This window comes from Lissotriton helveticus, chromosome 2_1, assembly GCF_964261635.1.
Source record: "Lissotriton helveticus chromosome 2_1, aLisHel1.1, whole genome shotgun sequence".
NCBI classification, from domain to species: Eukaryota; Metazoa; Chordata; class Amphibia; order Caudata; family Salamandridae; genus Lissotriton; species Lissotriton helveticus.
The window spans coordinates 1,188,561,979-1,188,580,297 of record NC_136059.1 but is presented as its reverse complement, the minus strand read 5'-3'; the positions used below and the strand labels follow the sequence as shown (position 1 = coordinate 1,188,580,297).

The 18,319-nt window shown below is 44.0% G+C and overlaps 1 protein-coding gene across 1 annotated transcript in view; it reads left to right on the top strand.

The window, feature by feature from the left end:
* Positions 1-18,319, top strand: part of LOC144818543 (alcohol dehydrogenase 1A-like) — a 361,679-nt gene that overhangs the window by 210,590 nt on the left and 132,770 nt on the right. Inside the window, exon 6 of the mRNA XM_078676062.1 lies at positions 16,501-16,764. Within this exon, the coding sequence (XP_078532188.1) occupies positions 16,501-16,764 (264 nt within the window). The remainder of the gene's footprint in view (positions 1-16,500; positions 16,765-18,319) is intronic.

Here is an 18,319-nt window from a genome sequence, read left to right as displayed (position 1 = left end):
ACTGGATGACATCATAAACTCCATCTCTGTAGTTTGTTACATTGCAGTTGCTATGGGTAATCACCTCGGGCCCAGAACTACTAAATGAGATCATCTCCTCCATCTTTGTAGTTCGTTTAGTATCGGTTTTTATGGGTGATAAAAAGCAAAAGGACGCTTCCGATCAGCACCCTATCATGCTCAGTGTTATTATGCTCAGTGGTATTAATTGTGCCAATGATCAAAGGCACAAAAGTAGAGCGCTCGACATTGCGCTAAATACAAACGCATTAGAAATACGGCGCTCTACATTACAGGACATTCTATGTTATAATGCAAGTCTCACAGAACCTTGAAAGATATGAACTGAAAAATGATATCGACTTGCCCGTTTGTGGTAGTATTTTTACTATACCGATGACCGCAGCAGTACTGGATGTTATCCAGTCAATTATCTAGAAATGCTCTAACTTTGTTTTGAAGGATAGAGTTAAATAATCAATACTCTAAGCCGTGTCAGCCAGACTATAAGTATGGCTATATAGAATCATTAGGTCTACACTAAAGGTTCTCGCCAACAGTGTATTTCCAAGAACCACCGGCTAACAGTAAATGAAGAAATATTAGTGGTACATAGTCTGCTCCACCTACGAGACACAGACACTTCTTCTGGAGGTCATATTTATAAGGTGTGTGTTAATTGTAATAGTGCAAGTTGCAGCAATACTAAGCCTCGGCCCTCTTTGTGTTAATGAAATTTATGCCGCCGCCGCTTATATAGTTGTATTTGTTAAAGTATAACACCTCTATACAACCCAAAAGTGTATATCTCAGTTCATATTGAAATATCTACGTTCATTCAAAACGGGGGGCCTCTGCTGAGGTAAGCTAAACCCGTGGTTGGAACCCTATAATAGGGTCCATGGAATATCATCGTTTAATCCACATTTATCTGTCTGGAGCTTGTAAATCCATTTTTGTTCCTTTGAGAAAAGGTAACTCAACACATCACTTATGTGTCCAGGTATGTAGGGCTTCTCAAGGACAGTCCATTGGAAATCAGTTTCATTGTGCTGTTTCTCCAAGAAATGTCGTGTGAGTTTCGTGTGGGACTTCTTGCAACGAAAAGCGCTCTTATGCTCTAAAATTCTTGTGCGGACTTTTCGAGTTGTCATGCCCACATATCGAATGGAACATATACATGTCAGCATGTAGATTAAATTTTTGCTGTTGCAATTGCTGAAATTGCACTGCACCCAAGGTCTATTCGTACCTATGTCTATCTCTCTGGTATGATTCGTCTGGGGATAGACAGAGCAAATACCACAAGGGTGGTGACCCACCACAGGAGGGAGATTCCATAGGGTTTCGCCAATTTTCTTTCTGGTTTCTTTGGGGCATGTGTGTACAAGCTGGTCCCGAATGTTACTGGCCCGTTTAAACGCAAATAGGGGCTGCGCTATCTTTTCTTTGCTATGATTGAGAAGGCGCCAATGTCTTCTCACAATTTTTTGGATACTGTTACTCCTAGTGTTGAAAGTACTCACAAATGTGAGTCTTTCAAGTGGTGGTTTAGCAATGGGAGGTTCAAAAAGGGCATCTCTATTGTTATTCATTGCTCTTTTCCTTGACCTCTTGATCAGCCAGCTAGGATAATGTCTCTCTTTCAATTGTGTGCAAAGGTTCCGTGCATGTGCATCAAAGTCCTCCTTACTCGAGCAGTTTTTGGCGTAGGGACTTAGGGTGGTAGCTCTCATACAGGAGCAAGGAGTTACGCGCCATAGGTTTCCTGTAAAGCTCACTCGGCAGGCCTGCAGGTGTAGCATAGATGGACAAATCCAAGAAAGCAATCCTTTCTTTATGTGCCTCCATCGTAAATTTAAGGTACTGGTTTCTGCTGTTCAACCACAGATGGAATTCTTTGACAGAATCCAAAGAGCCTCTCCACACCACCAACACATCGTCGATATAACGCTTCCACCACCTAATCGAGGTGTGGAAGGGGTTGGTGGGAGTCAGTACGTGTTGTTGCTCGAACTGATGTACATATAAATTAGCCAGGCTCGGCGCAAAAACGCTGCCCATGCTAGTGCCAGATACCTGGAGAAAAACTTTGTCCTCATATTTAAAATAGTTCATTTTCATGGCCAAGGTGGCTAGAGCCATAATGAACGGTACTGGTGTGATTGTCCCGCCGATGTTCTCCCTCAGGATGGATGTTACAACTTCTAAAGTCTCATCCTGAGGGATAGAGGTGTACAATGATTCTACATCGAAAGAGACCAAAAGGTCTCTTTCGGTATCAAAGTCTATTTCAGGCAGGATACGTAACACGTCTTTGGTGTCCTGCAAGTAGGTGGGCATTTGTTGTACAATGGGCCGCAGGAAAACATCTACGAAGGTGGAAAGCGGCTCCAATGCAGACCCTATTCCTGAAATAATGGACCTGCCAGGCGGCGGCCTCTGTGGTTTGTGCACCTTAGGTAAAAGGTAAAAATACGGTGTTACAGGATGTTTAGCAACTAGGAAGGTAGCCTCATTCTGGGTATCTGGGAAATATCTTGCCAGAAATTGTAAACTGAGCGGCATGTTGAGGCGAGATGAAGAAAGTCAGCCTACGTGGCCCGGCAGGTCATAAAAGCCGAGCTCGCGCAAAGGATGCATTTGAGCCGTCACAGTGGGAATAGAGGCAATGTATATTGGATCAATCTGCTGTTTGGAGTGAGGGTGGCCCCTGTCTGTGCACAGCAGAACCTACTAGTATCTCATCCCTTTTGCTTAGATTATTTACTATAGACGCTCATTCCTCCTATACACACCCACTAATTATGTAAATAGGAAGATCCTCCCCCCACCCCACTTCCTGCTTCGTTGTAGCCAGTCCACGAATTTACAGTTGGACTGGTCGAACAGGTCAGGAGGGAGAGAATAATTAATCAAAGAGACAGATGGCTAAAGCAAAATGTGGACTCTGAGTAATGCAATTACCTGTAAGCAATCAAAGCGTTTCTCTATTATTTGGTGATGCAAACTGACAGACCATAACCTTTGGCTGAGCAAGTGGCTATTGGTGCCTCTTCTTATTTTTTTAAAAATTATTTTGCAGATTTATATAGCGCAAACTCAACCCAAAGGTATTGGTGCGCTTTGAATGAGCACCAGTTACATTACACATGGACACCTTCATTTTTGGTAGGAACTGGGAGACTTTTTAAATTTTTTTTGCAGAGTTTTATATAGCGCGAAATAGAACCAAACTGAATCAGTTATCAGAGCGCTTTACATAGCACCAGTTACGTTACATGCGGACACACTTTCATTTTAGGCACGGGGAGATTAAGTGATATGCTCAGAATCACTGGATGTTGAGCCGATGCTGGGACTTTAATCTGGTTCCCCAGTTTCAAAGTTGGGGGCTCTGGCCGTTAGGCCACAGCCATCCTCTATCTGTAATTGCAAAGGCATACTGTTATACTGTGGAGGTGGTGTTGTCTAAAAAGTTAGAGATGCGTTCTTCTGCTGTTTTGATTTGTCTTCTTGTTTGTTAAGTTTTATCTAGTTCAAACTATTTGTAAGCAAGTTAGTTTTATGATTGATAAGCTATAAGGCTTTTTTACTGAATATCCAGAAGAGTCTTAATGTCTGCTTCCACTAAGTTGGCAAGGAGGTCTTGAAAGCTGTCTGATATTGACAGGTTCTCTTTTTCACTTGCTTTTATAGTGCGCTTAGGGTCAAAAGATAGTTTGGCCTGTTTGGGGTAATCTTTTCCTTATTTGAACTTATTGACACCGCCATTCCTCTTCATTACACATCAACTGATGCCAGGAAGAAAGCTGGGGTGTTAGTCAGCTACTGGACGCTTCTTCCCGAGATACAGTTTGTTTGGTGGATTGAAGTAATGGTAATCCTGAGACGACCCTCTGGGGCATCAAGGCTGATACATAGTTTATAACTGGTGTTGCTCTTTGAGGGATAATAATGCATACGTTGTGATAAGGTGGGTGTAATATTCTGTAGTTCTTTGCCCGTCGGCGACAGCTTCTGATTCAAGGCCATTATGTTGCATGTAGGTGGTGTAAATGTTCCAGCCTGTTCACTTCCTAGGACCAATGAATCGGGTAAACTGGCAGCTGGCCAGTTCATCGAGTTTGAAAGCACTTCATCATGTAGTCCTATGATCCAGCTGGGGATAGTACACTGCAGTGCTAGACCCGGGATGATTAGGTTTTATGCCCCACCAAAGCCAGTGGGTCACTCTGCCCCACCTTGTTACCACTGCCTGATATGATGGAGCGAATTTGAGAGCCAGTATGAAACTGCAGTTTGACCGGGCTATTGCAGAAATCCTGGGCAGGTGTTGTATCGTTAGACAACATTAAACAGAATCGTTAGGGTTAAGTGTATTGGAATTTAATCCAAAAGGAAGAAACTCACCGAGTACACCGGAAACTCCGTGGAGATAGAACGGAACACTTGGAATACAAGTAGTTAAAGGGATACAACACCTCCCTTTCTAATGCAAAATAAAAGATAAAATGCAATAAAGGAATAGAACAACAAAAATGCAATAATACAAATAATACAAATAAAAAATCATTAAACTAATGCATCAATACAAATAATAATAATTAAACTTTGCAGGTATAACTACGTTTCTCTTTCGAACAGCAGATGAAGAACCTGAAATGAAAGATTTGTCACAAACAATACCATCATCAAACACTTCCTCATTGGAACAGTTAAAGCTGGCATCTAGTCTAGAATAAATAGTATTATCAGAAATACAACTTTGTTGTTCAATGATGCTATTCAGAATAGAAATATCAATACAAAAATCCCAAGATGAACAATCCAAAACATTCTCTTTGTCAATCATTTTCTTTTCAATAATATCCTTTTGATAAGGTTCAATTTTAACGACAGCACTTTTGTTCCACCGCCCACGATTGTTCAATAAAACAGCTGAGCGTGCTACTCGAGCAATTTGTTGTGGTCCAGTATACTTAGGTTCACCTTTATTGATTTTGTTTGGTTTTTTGACAGTGGCCCAATCACCAACAAAAAAATATTTCTGTTCCTTAGAAGAAGACTTATTGAGTGACTTATATATGTGTTAAAAATTCTCTCTGTAACACATTCATCCACGCATCTGTGAGTCTCTAATCCATGTCCATAGACCGTAAACTCAATTTTCTATCAAAACTGGGATCCAAAATAGTCTTAGCATCTCTACCTCTCAATAAAAAGAAAGGTGAAAAACTGTAATAGTATGTGGATTATTATGATAACTCCAGACTTTCCCTCTTAAATACTTACGCACATCTAATCCAGATGCCAAAGCTGTCTGAATCCCTTCTTTAAAAACCCCTGTTGGATCTTTCAACTAAACTATTTGCTGCTGGGAAATAAAAAGGTGTTTTCTCATGTTTAATACAATACTTGTTTAAAAAATCTACCATTTTCTTTGGGATGAAATGTGTACCATTTTCAGGCTCTAATGTTTCTGGAAAACCTTCAGTGCAATTTGTTTTTTCTCCAGAATTTTAACACAGAATCAGTAGTAGGAAAAGAAACAATCATATGTAACCCATTTCGAATAGTAGTCGGTGAGTACAATTGGATATGTCATTTAATTGCACTACACATTGTAAGGTCCTGAAAAATCTATAGCTAATTTTTTCCAAGGCTCATATGGTAAATTATTTACGCAAGTTGGCACTTTGTTAGTTTTCCAATGCTTATAAGATAATAAGCACTCTGGACATGTGGTAATATATTGCTCAAATAAAGCATCCATACCTGGCTACCAATAAAATGTACGCAATCATTTCTTTGTACCAGACATGCCTGGATGACCAACATGTGCAGCTTTGACCAATGATTCAATTAATTTATATGGTGGTACAAACAAATCTTGTCTAGTGATTAAGTTGTTCTCAACAGTTAACTCAGAAGAAACTTGCTGAAAAGGTACTAAACATTTTTCTACATTTCTAACTAGCAGCCAACCATTGACAGTGTATTTAATAACCTTGTTGAGAACTTCACCGTTTTCATAATGTTGAACCCAATCCTTCTCAGTAATTGCTCGAAAAGTGCACACACTCATCATCAGAATGCTCAGTATGATCCAAACTTTCTTTCAAAGGTAAATGACACAAACAGTCTGCTCTAAAGTTTGCCCCACCAGAGATATGTTTATTCTCAAAATTGTATTCTGGTAATTTTGAGATGAGCCTAACTAGTCTTGATGATGCCATTCCTGTACCATTTCCACTCATCAAATAAATTAAAGGTTTGTGATCCGTCAACAAATCAAAAGAATTTCCCAATAGATAACTTTTACATTTTTCAACAGCCCATGTACACGCAAGGGCTTCCCTCTCAATGGTGCTGTAATTTGATTCAGCTTTACTTAAAGTTTGTGAGATAAAGGCAATGGTACATTCGTTACCTCTATGCGATTGAGTAAGAACAGCTCCCAAACCAACGGAACTTGCATCCACACTGACAGTACATTTTAACCTGCAACAAAATGGCTTTAATGCTGGCGCGTTTTTAATCATGTCCTTAACATTAATGAAAGTGTCTTTGTGACACTGCTTCCATACGAATGTTTCTTTCTTACAAGTTAAACATCTTAGGAGCTTAATACATAAAGCATAACCATGCACAAAACGTGCATAATATTCACTGAGCCCCAAAAACAACCTCAGTGAATCCCTATCCATGCTTGCTGGAGGATTTACAATAGCATCAATCAAGTTTTTCTTTGACTTAATTCCTTCACAGGCAATGGAATGACCTAGATACTCCAATTCTTTCACTAGAAAACATTTTTCTTTAGATACTGTCATGCCTTTGCTGGTCCTTAAGTCCATTTGCGGACATTGGCAAGCCGAGTGATTGGTCTTTTACAGCTTCACACAGCCCCATAGATAGGATTTTTCACCAATAATGTATTACTGATCAATGTTTCTGTGTGACAGTTTAACCCAAAAAAGCCAGATTCTGTAGAATTGTTCCACTGGCTCACGTAGCCTCAGGCAAGTGCAGCCATCTTGAAGCCAGGAACTTTGGCGCCCCCTGTGCCCCTTCATTTTGAGCTATTGCCCGTGTTAAGGGTATTTTCTTAGACCAGATTGAATCCCATAAATACAGGTTTTTACATTGTCATATAGTATTAAATATAGGGGATTGAGGACGCCCCCAACACTGTGAGAAATATTTATTTCTTGTCGCTAAGCATGCTCTGGTTTTGAACAGCTCCAAAGATTACTACTTTACAAAGAAGTTGAGATGCATTGTTCACAGTGCACACCATGATAATTAGTTCAGTCAGCTTACCCCTTACATTATTTCCAAATCTTAGCACACCGCTCCAGACCTGGGTTGAGAATAAACATCTTAAAGTTGTGATCTATCCAGTTCCACTTGGTTTTGAATTCCACACCCAAATAGCTAACAAATGAGCCCATTTTCATGGTCTGGCCTTTTCCTTAGTCTGGTTCCCCTTCAATCAATCAATCAATCAAGGCATTTATATAGCGCACTACTCACCCGGAGGGTCTCAATGCGCTAGGGGAGGGGGGGTCCGCTACTGCTCGAACAGCCAGGTCTTGAGCTGCTTGCTGAAGGCAAGGTGGTCCTGGGTCAGGCGGAGGTGGGTCGGGAGGGAGTTCCAAGTCTTGGCAGCCAGGTAGGAGAAGGACCTTCCTCCTGTGGTGGCTCTTCGGATGCGGGGGACGGAGGTGAGGGCGTGGCCGGTCGATCGGAGCTGGCGTGTGGAAGCGTAGAAGTTGAGGCGGCTGTTGAGGTATCCTGGGCTTTGGTTGTGTAGGGCTTTGTGTGCGTGGGTGAGGAGACGGAAGGTGATTCTCTTGTTGACCGGGAGCCAGTGCAGATCTCTCAAGTGTCCGGAGATGTGGCTGCGTCGGGGGATGTCCACGATGAGTCGTGCTGAGGCGTTCTGAATCCGCTGGAGTCTCTTCTGGAGTTTGGCGGTGGTTCCGGCGTAGAGGGAGTTGCCGTAGTCCAGGCGGCTGGTGACGAGGGCCTGGGTGACCGTCTTCCTGGTCTCGGTGGGGATCCACCGGAAGATCTTATTCAGCATGCGCAGGATGTTGAAGCATGACGAGGAGACGGCGTTGACTTGTCTGGTCATGGAGAGGGAGGAGTCCAGGATGAAGCCCAGATTGCGTGCGTGGTCTGTTGGTTTGGGTGCGCTGCCCAGGGCGGGGGGCCACCAGGAGTCGTCCCAGGCGGAGGGTGAAGATCCCAGGATGAGGACTTCCGTCTTGTCCGAATTCAGTTTCAGGCGGCTGTTCATCATCCACTTGGCTACGTCTGTGTAGCCAAGTGCATATTCCTTGACATACAAAAGAGGAATTAGATTGTTCCACATAAATTTGTAAGTCAATCAGAACCATATAATCTGTACAGAAGTCAGTTTCAGATGTATGACATCTGTAAAATGAAAACAGCATAATTGACGTACAAAACAATCTTTGTTCCTTTGTTTACTGCATCTCTAATGCAATCTTGGTTAAGATGCCATCAAAATCATCAGAATGAAGGTTAAGTAGAAAGGAAGTTAGTATGTCTCTCAGGTTCTTGTGGATGACTCAAAAGCAACCTTTGTTTAAACTTGTATAAAGGTTAAGACACAGCCGTTCTCATTTTCATCTGAAGCTCAGCTCTTTTGTTACATGTAAAGTTTGAGATGCCTTTGAATGGTAGATTCCTAGATCTCTCTGTACTGGTTCAGAAACAAAAGTACATTTGAGGTCAGAAATTGTGTACATAAACCATCATTGAAGTTAAGATGGACATTGGACACCTAAGGTCACCCTACATCTCCTCCCTTTTGAAAATTTAGGACATATTGGTCACCAAGAACAGCTATCAATACCATCATCAAAAGGGAGATCCCGTATCCCATAGTTAACTAATTGAGTTTAAAGAGATCTCTTGGGACTCCCTCTGGACCAGTGGAATTCAGCGTGACCTGGGATCTCAAAGCCCTTTTCTCTTTTTCTAAATTAAATTAAAATGGATACTCCTTCTGCTTTTAAGATAACAATCAATGCGGCAGCAAAGACGGATTGCCTGAGTCCAGGGCCACTTTGACTATTGTGCCAGTCTTAAAGAAGGTGGGCCGTGATAACACACATTGTTACAGACCAATATCGTTGCTGGATTCAGTGGTCAAGGTGGTGGGCTGTGTGCTTTTAGATACATTAACCAGTTGGGCAGAGGAACATGATATTTTATCAAATGGCCAATATGGGTTCTGCCCTGGCCGGTCTACCGTGGCCCAGTGCCTTAACCTTACTATGATCCTTAGCAAGTATACGGTTGCACGCCCCGGTACCATCTATTTAGCTTTCATGGACTTATCTTCCGCATTTGATCACATGAATAGGACCAAGCTGTGGCAGTCCATGAAAGACATAGGGGTAGATAGTAACATCGTTCACTTTCTAGAAGACCTCCATCGCGCAACCAAGGCCAATGTCATATTTTCTAAAGACCTACGCATGTCTTGTGATTTTGACATCTATAATTTATTTATCAATGACCTAGATAAAGCCCTTTTGTCTACAGGGGTGGACTATCCGCACGTAGGCCAACGTGGCCTCCCTGTACTACTTTATGCAGACGACGCAGTCCTTATATCTAGGACTTCGAGGGGGTTACAAACCCTACCTGATGCTTTTTCCACTTTTATGGCGGATCTGGACTTATCGATCAATGACTCTAAATCTATGCCTTGCAAGTGGAGACACGCCCCCAAAAATCGTTTCAATTCAGAGTTGGTTTGGTCAAGGTACCACGTACAGATGTCTTCTTATATTTGAGGGTCGTCATGGATGCTCGTAGTAAATGGGGCCCACTTAAACAAAGAAAGAAGGGGGATCTGATGGGGGTGAATGCGCCCATTTTTATTTTGCATCCAAGCTAGGAAAGAAACCCATTCCAGCCCTGCTGAATATTTATCAAGAGAAGAGTGTAGCAATAGCTTCTTATGGAAGTGAAATATGGGAGCATGTTTCCATAGATGACCTTCAGGTAGTCGAGAATAGTTTTTTGAAACGCTTATTGGGTGTTCCCCGTGGCACATCTAACATGGTGGTACACGAAGAACTGGGGGTGCCTTTTTTAAATGATATTTTGGCTCTCCGTTCCTTAACGTTTTTGTTAAAAACTTGGTTAAACAAGGAATTAATCCTGAGTCACATGATTTTAAGAGTGTATAACCCTCGATCACACGCTCGACATCCCATGGTTCAGATACATCAAGGGCAGCTTTGAAAGGTTAGGCCGAGGCAAACTGTACGCTAACCCTGATCTAATAACTAAACAGGGTGTGGGGATAACAGGGGAGTCCTTTGGCAATCTCATAAAACTTGAAAGGGAAGAGCTGGAATTGAGTAAACCTAGTGTACGTAAACTTCGCATAGTTTATACTCGGGCTGAGCTTCTTAGACTCAGACCATGTCAGGACCCGGTTAGGCCTGTAACCTCTAGGCCAATTTCCTGTGGCCTGCTTAATGTAAGATCTCTGTGCAAGCATTACACGGAAATAGCATTCCTCATTGAATCTGAAAATCTCGATGTCCTCTTTCTTACAGAAACGTGGACGCGGGCAGATTGTGAGGTCGAGTTAGGCTTAGCCTGTCCCTCAGGCTATAAAATCAACCACACCCCGCGCCCACTCAATCGAGGAGGAGGGATCGGGTATATCTATAGAGACTCGTTGACCCTCTCCCAGCTAAAGATCCGTGAAGTACCGGGATTCGAACTGATGGGTTTTTCAGTCAAACAGCAGGAGGTGATTTGCTGTTCGGGTGTTTTATGCTATCGCCCCCCGGGACCGGCCCCCTCTATATCCCTCCTTATTGACCTGATTTATGAACTCTCTAGCTCTCACTCCAAGTTACTGGTTCTTGGAGATTTTAATCTGTGGGCAGGCTGCTCGCTGGACAAGGCTTTCTTTTCCCTTAGCCAAGCCTGTACAGATATCCATTTAGAACAGTTGGTGAACGCTTCCACGCATCAAAAAGGCCACATCTTGGACTTAGTGTTTGCGGACCCACAGTGGGTATCACTAGTGGACATCAAGCGCCAGCATTGGACAGACCACTCTTTGATTATGTTCTCCCTCTGTCTGGAGGATTCTACTTCGAGGAAGGCCGGACTACCCCTAGCTAAGCTAGAGAGACCTTGGTCCCGAATCCTCAAAATCTCTCCATTACCGAACATCTTAGGTAAGGATTTTAAGCTTGGCAACACGGCTGAAGAGAGTTATACCCTTTTCTGCCAGTCCCTATCGAGCTCGTTGGATCAGCTGGCACCCCTTCGGAAGTCACGAGGAAGGGTGAACCGAGCCAGTCCATGGTACACGAGTGAATTACGCCAGCTCAAACTTGACTGCAAACGTGCAGAAAGGGTTTGGAGGAAGCAGTATTTAGACTCTGAGAAATTGGTGTTTAGGTCTGCCATGCAAAAATACAAGGCTCAAATCAAGATGGCCAAAGCGACCTTTCTTGAATACACCTTGAATCATGCCCCAAACAAGGCCCAGGCCCTTTTTAAAATTGTCAGAGACCTTGCCCATCCTACGTGTGTGGCTAGCACAGTCCCGGCATCGCAAACTCTTTGTGACTCACTTGCGGATGCCTTTGAGGAGAAAATCTGCAAAATTTTAGCGGGCTTGCAGGAGCCAGCTAACCCCACAACGGAGGCGGGAGCTCCGGAGGAGATGGCCAGTCGACCCCTGCAGAGGGTCGGCCACCTCTGTTTGGAAGCTCCGGCCACGCCCTCCAGTCGACCCCGTCCAGTGGATCAGCCCTCTAGCTTGGGAGTGCCGACGGAGGAAGCCAGTCGACCCCAGCGGAGCAGCTCTCCCTCCCCTTTTTCGGATCTGGCCCTCAGCGTGGGAGCTCTGGCGATGGAGGCCAGTAGACCCCAGGTGAGTGGCTCTTTGCCCCCAGCTTTGGAGTGGGCCCTCAGGATGGGAGCTCCGGCCAGCGAGGCCAGTCGACCCCAGCTGAGTAGTCTCCCTCTTCCCTCTGTGGATTCGGCTATCAGCTTGGGAGCTTCGGCGACTGCGGCCAGTCGACCCCAGCTGAGTAGCTTCTCTCCTCCCTCTTTGGATCCGGCTATCAGCTTGGGAGCTCCGGCGATTGTGGCCAGTCGACCCCAGCTGAGTAGCTTCTCTCCTCCCTCTTTGGATCCGGCTATCAGCTTGGGAGCTCCGGCGACTGTGGCCAGTTGACCCCAGCTGAGTAGTCTCTTTCCTCCCTCTGTGGATTCGGCTATCAGCTTGGGAGCTCCGGCGATTGCGGCCAGTCGACCCCAGCTGAGCAGCTTCTCTCCTCCCTCTTTGGATCCGGCTATCAGCTTGGGAGCTCCGGCGATTGTGGCCAGTCGACCCCAGCTGAGTAGCTTCTCTCCTCCCTCTTTGGATCCGGCTATCAGCTTCTCTCCTCCCTCTTTGGATCCGGCTATCAGCTTGGGAGCTCCGGCGATTGTGGCCAGTCGACCCCAGCTGAGTAGCTTCTCTCCTCCCTCTTTGGATCCGGCTATCAGCTTGGGAGCTCCGGCGACTGTGGCCAGTCGACCCCAGCTGAGTAGTCTCCTTCCTCCCTCTGTGGATCCGGCTATCAGCTTGGGAGCTCCGGCGACTGTGGCCAGTCGACCCCAGCTGAGCACCTTTCCCCTCCCTTCTCTGGAGGAGTTTGGCTGTTTAGCCCTCACGATTTCATCTGGCTCGCCTCTGGATCCTCTCCCTCCAAAACTATGGAAGGTGTTTCAAGAGGATCTCTTCCAGCCCTTGCATGCCATCTGTTGCCAGTCGTTTGAAACAGGGATTGTACCGGGCTGTTGGAAGAAGGCAGTGGTCTCTCCGCTTTTAAAAAAACCCACGCTCGACCCTGGGTGCCTTTCTAACTACCGGCCAATTTCCCTGCTCCCTTTTCCGGTTGAAATCATGGAAAAGTTGGTTACCCGCACTCTATCCGGTTTCTTAGAAGGGAACACCTGGCTGTATGAGACGCAATTCGGTTTTCGCCCTGCTCACGGGACGGAATCCGCGTTGGTGACCGTATTAGACAATCTGCGGGCGCGTGTCGACAGCGGTCGGGCAGCATTTTTGGTGCTGCTCGATATGTCGGCCGCGTTCGACACGGTCAGTCATCCTACCCTGATTTCGAGGTTGGAAGAATGCGGGGTCAAAGACAAGGCCAGGGATTGGTTGATCTCCTACCTGGACAGCCGTCAGCAACGGGTTTCGCTACCTCCCTTCAGCTCAGAGGAGCGGAGTGTGGGACAAGGAGTACCCCAGGGCTCAGCCATCAGCCCCATACTCTTTAATATTTACCTCCGCCCTCTAGTCCAGCTCATTAAATCATTTGGTAACTCCGCATTTAATTATGCGGATGATACCCAGCTGGTCTTTTCCCTGGAGGGACAGGATGCAGTCCCATTGGAGACTTTCCACCGGTGCATGCAGGCTACAGCGGAATGGCTCCGTTTGAACTCGTTACAGTTCAATGGAACCAAGACAGAGGTCCTGCACTGCTCAACTGATCGAGTTCCCCGAGATCTCCCTGCTGACTTTTGGCCCCCGTCTTTTTCAGAGACAGTGTCAGCCGCACAATCGGCACGCAATCTGGGCGTCATTTTTGGGCCCAATCTGCAGCTAGATCTGCACGTGAATAAGACCACCTCAACGTGCATGATGCTGATCCGCATGCTGCGCAAGGTTTTGCCCCTTCTCCCTGAGCAAGCCAGACCAGAAGTAGTGCGTAGTACCATCTTAAGTCGACTTGACTATTGCAACGCACTGCTTCTGGAGGCCCCGTTAACACTCATGGGCAAGCTTCAAAGGGTGCAAAATATGGCGGCCAAACTTGCCCTTTCCCGTCCCTACCATAGCTCTTCCACGGTAGCGTTGCAGGAACTCCATTGGCTTCCGGTCCATCTACGCGTACGCTATAAGGCAGCGTGTATTGTGTTCAGGGCTATCCATGGCCTGGGCCCACTCCCTCTGCGGCGTATGTTTGCCTGGTACGTTCCATCTCGCGCCCTGCGTTCCTCGTCGTCCAGGTTACTTGTAGTCCCGCGCTTCCAGAGAGTGAGGATGGGCGGTCGTTCGTTCAGAGTAGCGGCGGCCAAACTTTGGAACTCCCTGCCCCTATCCCTGAGAAGTCTTGAGGAACTTTCAGCCTTCAGAAAGGCTTTGAAAACTTACCTTTTCCATAGGATGGGTTGAGCCGTTGCTTTGCTGGTCCATGAGTCAAAAGCGCCAGGATGCCCTTGGTGGTGACAGGTGCGCTATATAAGTATACCACAATACAATACAATACAATACAATACAAAATGTATAATGTTAAAGACAACACTATTAATCGAGCCTCATCTCCTGGGGGGGTTTATTGACCAGATTTAGACTGGATTTCTTTCACCTCCTGCTAGCTATACCAAGGGGAGCAGTAGAGGGCAAGTGTTAGCACCCTGTGGCAGCGATGGAGAGTCTCCACAGGATTGGCCTCATTATTCTGTAGATTTTATGAGTTTCCCGGAAGTATTTTATTGTGCCGATCTTGAAGAGGATGGATTTTAAATAGGCTCGCCCAGCTCTCCTATATTTACAATTGCTGAAGGATGAGTGTATCTTTTTTGTTCTAGGGTACCTGAAATCTGTGGTAAAATCTAGGGCCTTTCTTTATTAAATATTAACAAGTGTTAGGGTTTAAGACCTGTCTTTAAATCCAATCAAAGGTCTGGGATGGTGCAACCCTGCAGGCATGGTTTTTAACGGACGGTCTATGATTATTGGTATACAAATCTTGTATTTTAACTCACTGATTTTGTATGGAACGTTGCGGAATGTGTTTTACTTGTGATGGAAAAAATGTCATTCTAATGTAATTTTATGTGATGATAACTTTTATGGTTTTAAATAATTGAAACCGAATAAAGTTGAAATTGAACATAGCTAGTAGAGGCAGTGTGAATACCTTTAAAAAAAAAAACAGGCTGGAACCTTAGATAAAGCAATTTGAATTTGATATGCCCCACCCCCCAACTTTTAGAAAAAAGCACGGTTAAAGGTAGAAATAAGACTCTGGGATGCATATTATTCAAACAGAACTTTATTGATAGTGTTGATGGCTAACAATGCAAAGTTTTAGATTACCATGATTAGTATTAAATGTTGGTATTGTCCCCATTGGTTTCTGTGGTGTTGCACTGGTAAATTATAACATGCTTTTGCTTTTACTCATGTGGTGACACCCTAACAAAACCAGTAGGCCTGCCTTATTGATAATGGCACCTCCATATATTGCATCTAGTATGGGTCGGGGGATTGTGATTGTGAATTTAGGGCTTGCTGAGGGGTGTAAACTGTTCTGAGGCTGTCTCCACAGCTACGGCAATCTACCTGATTGTATATGTTTGTGAATAATGTGTAGTATTTAGTAATGTCTCAAATAAAAACACGTTTCCTGTTTATAAGAAAAAGCACTGATTGGACCATGATTTAGTGAGTGTTGATGATGTGTACCAGTGAGCTGGAGGCACTCCACTAAGTAGACCTAGGACTGCTCTGCTTCGCTACCTTTAGAGAATGAAGTAGTACAATGGGATATACTTGGTTCCCAGTAAAGAGAAAGTTGTGAACGTAATACTTGTGAAGGAATCAAATCCTTCACAAGTAAATCTATTGTTTTTTACAATAATCATACTTATTTTTGGGGGAGTCATAGAACAGACAGACAGGCGCCTGTCAGCCATGACTGTATATATGCTTATCACATGCAGAACATCAAATCTACAGTCTGCAGGTGTAATTTAAATGGGAAAACTTGTGCTAACTTTTTTCATGATTTTTATTTCCTTCACCTAAGGAATTAACTTAAAAAATCTTCACTCTATGTTCATCTCAAATACATTGCTGGTGAACGGCTTTTTAGGATTAAATCCTTGAGCAGAATATTTTAAGTATCTGTAGTGGGATAAAATCCCACTGCTCTGCAAGTGTATGTTAATGTGCTTTAGGCAAGATTAAATTAGCACTGCAGCGCTTTTTCATTGCAAAGCAATATCTGTCCCTGCACTGACACAAATGTACTTATTCCATGCTCTTTCCCATCCTAAATACACCAAGCATGCCTAGCATGTGACAGTGCAGGTGTACATGTACTGTTAGGAGGAAAAATGCATTACAATTGGTAATGGAAACACGACAGATTTTCCAAGCATTTGCAATAAGCACCTTGTGGGGTGCCTGAACCCCAATGTTGCCACCATATATCCATGCTTGCGAAATTGATGAACAAAAAATTATTCGAATTGGCCCCATAAAGCTTTGCTTCAATGAATATCTTTCCATTTACAAGTGTAACTTTAGAGTATTTTAAAAAAAAAAACTGCAGCCAAATGTTTTAGAATTTTATAAACAAGACCGTAAACCACTAAGGATAGTTTTCTTTTTTCTTCCTGTTGTTCTAGGTGGATCCTGGCTCATGCTGTGCTGTGTTTGGGCTAGGTGGAATTGGTCTTTCTACTGTCTTGGGCTGCAAAGCTGCTGGAGCTACCAGAATCATCGGCATTGACATTAACGAGGGCAAGTTTAAAAAGGCAAGAGACTTTGGAGCCACTGAGTGCATCAACCCTCAATGCTACACTAAGCCCATCCAGGAAGTGCTGATTGAAATGACCGGCGGAGAAGGAGTGGATTATTCATTTGAATGTGTTGGAAATATTGACACAATGGTATGTGTTATACAGCCGTACAGAATATTGTTTGAAACTAAGGTTTTCATTTTTTTTACATATTAATTACCTGTTAGCATAAATAATTATAGATGGGCATCTATGAATAACTAGAATGTTTTTCAGTGAGGGTTTCTGAGTGATACAAATAGACAACAAGAGCGAGCCTTGAGTTGTATATGATGTCACTCAGAACCCAAGGTGAAAAATATCCCTCTAGTTTATTTTACCCATATAAAGTGTCATAGTGTGTAGGCACTCCCCCTCACCACCCTTCAAAAAAAGATATACTCCTGCTTCCAACCTATACGCACTCAGAGGAGTAATGGGGGAGTTGTGTATAATATTCAGTTAAACAAATATATATATATCTTCCTTCCATTCACCTCAACCTTTATAAAAAATCCTCCCCTCTCAAACCCAAATATAAAAAAAAACTGTCCTCCTGACACTCTGAATATACCCCTCACCCCCTCCCAAACAGGTAAATAATATCTCACTTCCTCCCACCCACCCCTTCACCCTTTGCAAAACCCTCCCCCCAAACTAAAAAATGTATTACCTGGCCTTCCATTACCCTCTGCGGTGTCCCTCCCCTCCCAGCTCAAAACCTCTAGCCACACTATCACATTAAAAACAAAGAGCTGGCTCTGTGCTGACAGCAGCTGCCTGAGAGCCTCTGACCGCGTGGTTTCGGCAGAGACCCGCGCTGACATAAGAAAAGGTTGGTGGTTCATGCACAGCACCACCCACATTCTCCCATCGCCCTTGGGTTCATAGAGCCCTGAGATAGGTGGGAGAAGGTGAGTGGAAACGCCAACGACCTTTCCACCAGCGCACTTCGATCTCTGGAGAACAGTGGTTGACTATTTTGGTTAACCATTGTTGTGAGGTCACAGCAGTGAATACCCAGATATTGATCACTCTATATGCTTTCTGTAGAAGCCACATACAACAGTAGATTCATTTAACTGACAGAAGTATACCATAATATAATTTACATTGAATACCTATAGATAATCCTACCTATAGATAATCATAATTTTCATTTATCATTTTGTTGTAGGCACAATGCTTGACCTAAGCTCTACACGCATCAGCTCGCAAGCAAAACTGTACTGTAAGCAGGAGAGGAGTTATAGCTCTCTTAATAGATAGAGGGTAAATGACCTGTGTTTGTCCTGATAACATGAGCACAGGACTGACACCTAGGAAAAATTGTTATATAATAAGTGTGTCCCATTAACAACTTCATGAACCAGTACTCAGTTTATTCTCTTTTGTGCCTCCACATTATCTCTGAGGCAGGGGGCAGACAAGGAAACTCACCATCTAAAAAAGAGTATTTGGCACATATACATTTTTTTTTAAAGATTTGCAAAATGGGTCTAGACGTTTTTAATAACAATTGATAGTCATCACTTTAATTGGGCTTTTAATTTGTGATTGTCCTTTCTGGGTTTTGACGTGACAGTGATCGTAATCATTATAAACATGTCCTCTGTCCGTTTCGAGGGTTCAACTACTTTGTGAAATTGATTTGACCGATATTGGT